This window comes from Oryza sativa, chromosome 10 (assembly GCF_034140825.1).
Source record: "Oryza sativa Japonica Group chromosome 10, ASM3414082v1".
Lineage (NCBI taxonomy): Eukaryota > Viridiplantae > Streptophyta > Magnoliopsida > Poales > Poaceae > Oryza > Oryza sativa.
Window position 1 is genome coordinate 2,500,495 of NC_089044.1, and position 7,593 is coordinate 2,508,087.

The 7,593-nt window shown below is 50.7% G+C and overlaps 1 protein-coding gene across 1 annotated transcript; it reads left to right on the plus strand.

Annotated features, from left to right (window-relative positions):
• Positions 1 to 216: 216 nt before the first annotated feature.
• On the plus strand, positions 217 to 4,652 carry LOC4348081 (GDSL esterase/lipase At5g42170). Its single transcript, XM_015758484.3, has 3 exons — positions 217 to 666; positions 3,279 to 3,869; positions 4,236 to 4,652. Exons 1-3 carry the CDS (start codon positions 396 to 398, stop codon positions 4,421 to 4,423), a joined length of 1,050 nt encoding a protein of 349 aa, XP_015613970.1. The 5' UTR covers positions 217 to 395; the 3' UTR covers positions 4,424 to 4,652.
• The last annotated feature ends 2,941 nt before the right edge of the window (positions 4,653 to 7,593 follow it).

Genomic DNA, 7,593 nt, shown 5'->3' on the forward strand with positions numbered 1-7,593 from the left:
TTTTTTTCTAATGTTTGATTTTTTCTTATTAACAAAAAAATTGAATTATTATTTATTTTGTCTATAACTTGTTTTATTATCAAATATACTTTAAGTATAACTTATCCTCTTTTACATTTACACTAACTTTTTAAATAAAACGAATGATAAAACAAGAAAAAAATCAAAACGACAAGTAACATGGAACGGAGATAGTAACTCAAATACTCTAAAACGAAAAGACACAGAAATGTGCAGATTGGCCGGGTCTCTTGCGTTTGCATGCAACTACCTCTACTCACCTGGACAAAGCCTCTCCACTCACTGAGAGTTGTGATCAGATCACTCATCATTAAGCTGTAAAACCCACGATCTGAATATTTCTGATCAGTTCATCAGTACTGTCATTACCAGCCATGGCCACCGTGATAATCTCCTACCTGCTCGTGCTCGTACTCGCCGGAGCGGTGGCGGTGGAGGCCATTCTGGGAGCGCCGCCGGCTCCGGGGACGTCGGCGGCGAAGGTGCCGGCGGTGCTGGCGTTCGGCGACTCGATCGTGGACACGGGCAACAACAACTACCTCCCGACCATCGTCCGCTCCAACTTCCCTCCCTACGGCCGAGACTTCCCCGGCGGCAAGGCCACCGGCAGGTTCTCCGACGGCAAGATCAGCATCGACCTCCTCGGTTCGTTCGTAACTGTTTGTCATTTATTCCTTTTGAATTTACTAATTTCTAGATCTATCTTTTCATCGTTTTTCTTTTAACTTATAAAAGCCGTTGCGATTTTTTTTTAACGACTCGCACAAGACGGTGCGAAGTTCTATTGATAAATCAGGAAAAAATTACAAGATTACAACCCTGAAGGGTCATAATCAGGAAAAAGGAAAAAATATACATCCCCCCACAAACCGACAACGCCAACACACACGACCAGGAGGAGGCTAGCACCGGACCGGCCGCCGCTAGACCAACAAAGGAACACAGACGAGATCGCCCTACGCAAGGGGGTGCCAAAAACGACGTCTCCAAAAAGAGGAGTGACGGAAAACCGCCGCCGCCGTCCGTCGGGGCTCAAAGGAACCAAGACTGGGCTTTCACCCGGCAACCGCCCTTGAGGGGTGAGACAACACGACAACGCCCTCAGGAGGGGGAATTAACCATCGTTGTCGGCCCAGCCAAGGCCGGGCTGGGTTTTCACCCGCCGTTCACCACCTGCGAATCCACGGCTGACGCACCGATGCTCCACCACCACTCATCCTCTGCCGACATGTGGGACCCCCGCACCGGCGCCCCCTGCCGGCCAACCTTCGTGCGCCGAAGACTGCGCCACACCCACCAGCAGCTCCTCCTCGCACCAGGGTCGCCTCCTCCACCGCCGGCCGCGCCTCTCGCGCCAAACCGACCTCCTCCACCAGACGCACCTCTCACGCCAATCTGTCCTCCCTCCATCGGCCGCGCCTCTCGCGCCGAGCCGGCCTCCGCTGCCATTGGCTGCGCCTCTCTGCGCCAAGCCGGTCTCCGACCTCTCCACCGTACTCTCCCACGCTGGCGAAATGCAGCCGTCTGCCACGCCCTCGGCTAGCCCACCGAGGCCACCATGCCACCTCCCACCACCACTGCAGCCACTGCTGCCGACGGCCACCTCGCCGCCGGCTAGCCGCAGCCCCATCACCGTCGTCCAGCCGCTACCGCAACTGTCACAACGAGCTCCGCGCCGCTGCCTCTGCCATGAGAACCCCAAAGCCACCGCAGCCGACAGCCGCCAATGCCATCGACCAGCCACCGTGCTGTCGCCGCCGACCAAGCTGCTGCTGCCACCGTCGCCATGAACTCCACGCCGTCGGCGTCGCCCCGTGCTCCCGTGCCGTTGCTCCACTGTGCTGTCGCCGCTGACCAAGCTGCTGCTGCCACCGTCGCCATGAACTCCACGCCGTCGACGTCGCCCCGTGCTCCCGTGCCGTTGCTGCCGCCAACGTCGCCGCGAGCTCCGCGGTGTCGCCACCACCACGAGCTTCCCCACACTGGATCCGCCCTCGGGGGGGAGGGGGGGAGGGGGCGGGGGGACCCGCCTCTGCCCGCCGTCGCCATCCTCAACGGCGCCCGGGAAGCGGCCTCCCTGCCATCGCCCCGCTTCAACCGCCGCCTACCGACGCGCCCGGCCGCGCCGCCCGCGCCCGGCCTCACCCGCGGCCAGCTGCGCCGCCCGCGCAACCGTCGCCGCCACCGCCTCTTCCCCGCCACCGCCTCTTCCCCGCCACCAGCACGCCCGCTTCCCCGCCGCCCGCCGTCGCTCGGCGTCAGCCCCGCAAGATCCGGCCAAAACGGCGTGGATCTGAGCGGGTTTCCACCGCCGCCAGCCCTGTCCGCCGCCACCACACACCGCCAGATGCCGCCGCCACCACTCCGCCCCGCCGCCAACTGCGTCCCCGCCGGATCCGGCCGGGCGGGCGCGGATCCGGACGTTTGCCACCATCGCCGCCGTGCCAGCTCCCGGGCCACCCGAGTGCTTAATGGGCGAAGCCCCGCCGCCGCCATCCCCGCGGGCGTGCGGCTTTGCCGGCGCCCGCTCAAGCGGCGGCGAGGCAAAGATGGAGGAGGGGAGGAGGAAGAAGACGGCGGCAGCGTCTCCTCTCGTGTCGCCCGTGGGGAGGGCGACGCGAGAGCTTAGCTGCGATGTCCTAGGGACAGTAACAACTCGGAGGCTCTTTGCGTTGCGAAAATTTAAATGTAAGTATTTAATTTTAGTGTTGATTTGGGTTTTTCATGTATTTTATTTTGAAGTATTTATTTTTAAACCGTGTATAACATAGATATAAAAGTTTTATCCATAATATTTTTTTATCTTAATTCATATTTTTACGGCTTTACATGTCCCTGTTACAAAATGGATGATTTTTTAAATGCGTGCAGTCAATTGGTTTAAACTTCCCCTTAAAAAATGCGTTAAACTTTGACCACTGATATTTCTTGGGATATTTCGACTCAACTCTTGAAAACAGAGAGTATATATGGTAAGATCTCGTCCTCAAAATAGTTTTAAAATATCAATTTTATAGTACATGTAATTCGTCTAGATGATATTGTTGTCACTTTCTTTGCCGGGATGACAGAAGAAGGTTATCCAAATGTTATTAAGATAGAAAGAAAATGTTATAAAGTTTTTCATCGATACCTACAACTGGCTATCGTGGAAGGATGTGCTCCAGAGGACACACCCCGAACCATGTGCCAAATAAATTCTATACATGTTAATTCGATCATTTGCATGCATGTATGGATCCAACAATGGCGAGCAGCGTCAGCGCTGGGGGTGAAGGAGATGGTGCCGCCGTACCTGAACAAGAGCCTGAGCACGGAGGAGCTGAAGACCGGCGTGAGCTTCGCGTCGGCGGGGAGCGGCTACGACAACGCCACCTGCCGGACCATGATGACGCCGCTCACGGTGGAGCGGCAGCTGCAGCTGTTCGACGAGTACAAGGCCCGCCTCGCCGGCGCCGCCGTCCCCGACCGGGCGCTCTACCTCCTCTGCTGGGGCACCAACGACGTCATCCAGCACTTCACCGTCTCCGACGGCATGACGGAGCCGGAGTACGCCGACTTCATGGCGGCGCGGGCGGTCGCCGCCGTCCGCGGGCTCGTCGCCCGCGGGGCGCGCCTGCTCGTCGTCGTCGGCGCGCCGCCCGTCGGGTGCGTCCCGGCGCAGCGGATCATCGCCGGCGGCGTGCGGCGGCAGTGCGCCACCCCCCGCAACCAGGTGGCGCTGCTGTACAACCGCAAGCTCGGGCAGGAGATCGGCCGGCTCAACGCGAAGCTCGCCGGCGTCAAGATCGTCCTCGTCGACCTCTACAACATCCTAGCCGACGTCATGCACCGATACCAAGCCCTAGGTACGACGAACGATCCATAATCTATTCTAACATCATGATGCACTTTTTGCATCCACACGGATAGCACTCAAACTTTGGAGACGATTTTTAATTACCCGAGTGGACGTCCACCTGTTTATTACATGTCAATCAAATAGTTATGAATAAATTTTTTAAATTTTTTTAAAAAAATTTACAAGATAAATTAATATGTAGTATATCACTCCACAAACATGGAAGTTCAAATTTAACTTCTACGTATTAGTTGTAAAAAAATAACAAACTTAACTGCAAGTATATGTATACTAATTTAAGTTTTATTTGTTATTTTTGTTACCATTTATTCCTTCTATTTCATACTATAAAATTCACTAATGAAAAATGAAGGGTTCAAGAACGGGAAGGATGCGTGCTGTGGATACATCGGGTTGGCAGCCAGCGTGCTCTGCAACTTCGCGAGCCCGCTGTGCAACGACCCACCGCAGTACGTGTTCTTCGACAGCTACCACCCCACGGAGAGGGCCTACAAGCTCATGGTCGATGAAGTCATCAAACGTTACCTCCGATTTCTATAGCTAGCCACCTACCTACTGGCCGGCTCTCGATCGATCATCTAGCTAGCTTTTTTTCCTTTATTTTTCCCTTTTTCAGCTCGCAATAATTATTTATTTGTACACAATTTTGTATGCTATATATTCTAGCTCTCATCACTCCATCTATCTATTGAGGGAACAAGGGTATACTAATTAAGTAGGAACTAATAAACAAGATATGCATATGGAATGTTTAAACCCCTTTAGCCTATGATGCATGTCTTTTTTTTAATCTCTTTAATGACTTATATCTTTTAAATTGTATATTATTTTCAAGATTTATTTGTATCATTGTATTCTACGTAAAATATATGACAAAACAAGATCTATGTTGAATATATTCAAACATTTTTATTAATTTAAAAGTAACTTATTAAAATTGAAGAAGTAACTTAGCTATGCACTAGAACTAACTCTCTATAACAGTAGAAATAATTACGTTATGACTAAGTTGAAATAAAAAAAACTATTGTCGACGTTTGATGTCTCGACTACGGTATTTGGACAGTATGGGGATCGTCGATACTAGGGTATACGCGAGACTGAGGTAAAAGAGATAGAGACGAGGATTCTTATACAGGTTCGGGCCCTTGAGCTATCAGGTAATAGCCCTACATCCTGTTGGCCGGAGCCGATGTTGCTTTTTATTCACCATAATCACATCAGTACAATATGTGGGGTAGCCTATCTAACTGTTGTCGACATAGCGGTCTGACGATCTGACTCGTAGTCGACAACAGGGTAGCCTTCCTCCTCGAGCTCGCGCCCGACTGAATCAGAGACAGTGTTAGATCCCTACGGCCGGCCTCTGAAGGTACCGGATAGGGTCGATCCAGGCGTATCTCTGATGTCGATATCCGGTGGCTTGTCTTGGCGTATTTTGGCTTGTATGTTGTGGCTTCTAGTGGGCGTATATTGATTGTCATGGGTGTCTTCTATGGTGGTTCTTTGTCCCATGGTGGGTGTTGATCGTGTTGATCGTCTCATCATGGTTGTCCCCCTGTCCTCCTAGAGGGGCTTGTATTTATACCCATAGGTGTCCCCTTGTCTAAGTAGAACTAGGGAAACCAATATAGATACAATCCGAGTAGTCCTTGTCGTTTCCATGTAGAATTCTGGTTGTCTTTCCTTATCCGGAACTCCCTCGAGGTCAGTTTCCGTATAAGACATGGTATGTGGTCGATCCTGCCGAGATTTAGTCAACTACTATTAGGTATGTGGTATCTATAACCCTGACAGTAGCCCCCGACTTCAATGCAAATGAACGAGTTCATATTCTCAACCGCAGACTTCGGAGGAACTGTTATTGAGCTCACGTGACCATTCTCGGTGAGTCTAGAGATAACGTTAGACTTCCTTTATCAGCCTCGTGCGGGCACCGAAAGGGTTTGTCTAAGTCAATCTCTGATGTCGACCGAGAAAGTATAGAGCGTACGACTAAATCTCACGTCTTGCTGTAATCGAGAATTTGGATTGAAGTCAAGAAATTTTATCTCGGCGGGTACACCATCTCTTCATTTCGTATTCCTTGTCGAAATCCAGCAACCGTTCTCGAGCGATCGAGAAGGCGTAGAGTGTGCGACGGAGCTTTGTCAACATTTGTCGTACTCGCCTTAGTCGATCTAGGTGTAGAACCATAGAGACATGGAGTCTTCGTCAATGTCGAATAGAATTTTCCTGAAATCAATACTCAGAAAAGAATATCAAATAGAAATAGCCCCCGAGCGAATGCTCAAAGGGTGACATGTTATAATATGTATGGAAAACTGTAAATGAATTAAATTTACAGACCAATGTTTTGTATATGAGCGTCTTCTCTCTTACCGACTCCGATCAGTCAGTTTGTAGAGTCATACACTCTCCCTAGCCCCCAGCCTTGTCGTCGGAGAATCGTTCTCGGAGGATAAGGCTCTTGGACCCTTGACCTGCCTTGGTTGAACAAGCACTAATCCTAGCCCCCAGCCGTGAAGTTGGAAAACTCAATTTCCGATTACATGGCCTGGTTAATACGCACAGTGAGAACTCTTACACGACCAGATCTTACATGGTCTTTTGTCTCTACAGGATCCGACAAGGCCTTATCGGCTCTGGGCGTCCCCAGCCAAAGTTCTCTTAGGTTCCTCGAAGGCCTTGTCAAGATGGCGTAAAGGGACAGTAGGATAGGTTTCAACACTAGGTGTCGTCGTGGTAAGGGATTTCTGGGTAAAACACTTGGCGATATTGTATACCTGATATCAACTTTGTTGAAGTAGAGGTAGTAGGAGAATCGCTACACCGCTGGTCAAGGACCAGGCAGTAGTCGTAACTCGACCACTTAAAGTGGAAGTAGTGGGAGAAACACTACATCGCTGGTCGAGCACCAGGCAGTAGTCGTAACTCGACCACTTGAAATGGAGATAGTGGGAGAAACGCTAACTCGACCACTAGAAGTAATTGTACGAGAGATCGCTACGATTGACTGGTTGAGAACCAGTGAGTAGGTGTCTCTCGATCATTTGAAGTCGTGGTGCAAGGACCGCTGCGTTATTGCTATAGTCGTACCTCGACCATCTGAGGTTGCGGTGCAAGAGATTGCTACGTACTAGTTCGAGGACCAGCGGACGAGTAGAATTATCTCTCGAACACCAATGGAAGCTGCGGTGCGAGAGATTGCTACGTACTGGTTCGAGGACAAGCGAGCATGTAGAATTATCTCTCGAATACCAATGGAGGTGCTAGAGTTGGTTTATTACATGTGTGTCTCATGTGGCCAGCATGACTCACACACCCAACTGGTAGCATATCCGGATGTCCGTTCGCAATCATGTCGGGTGATCAAGCCGACGGCGTTCGCGAGGAATTATCCGTTAACAACCTTTTCTCGAGTAGTCCAGCCATGGCCGATGCTATGAGATAGGTCGCCGGTCTTCGTTGGTAGGTTGGGTGCGATAACTCCGCATTTGTCAAGAATGTTCTTGATAATAGAGCGTACTCGACCACAACCTACTCGAGTGCTCAATTGTTCCTGAAAAATATTTTCTAGAAGGCAAGACATATAGCAGATAATATCGAGTATGTACTCAAAAAACTGCATGGATCTTCTAGTATTATCAGGACATAACGAGCAGATGTAAATGTCAGGGCATTATGTAAACCGTAAACAAGCATGATTT

Excerpts from the sequence above, each read along its gene's own strand:
- LOC4348081 (XM_015758484.3), top strand. The coding sequence starts at position 396 with ATGGCCACCGTGATAATCTCCTACCTGCTCGTGCTCGTACTCGCCGGA. Across the intron at positions 667-3,278 it reads GATCAGCATCGACCTCCTCG|CGTCAGCGCTGGGGGTGAAG; the intron begins GTTCGTTCGTAA and ends AATGGCGAGCAG. Across the intron at positions 3,870-4,235 it reads GCACCGATACCAAGCCCTAG|GGTTCAAGAACGGGAAGGAT; the intron begins GTACGACGAACG and ends TGAAAAATGAAG.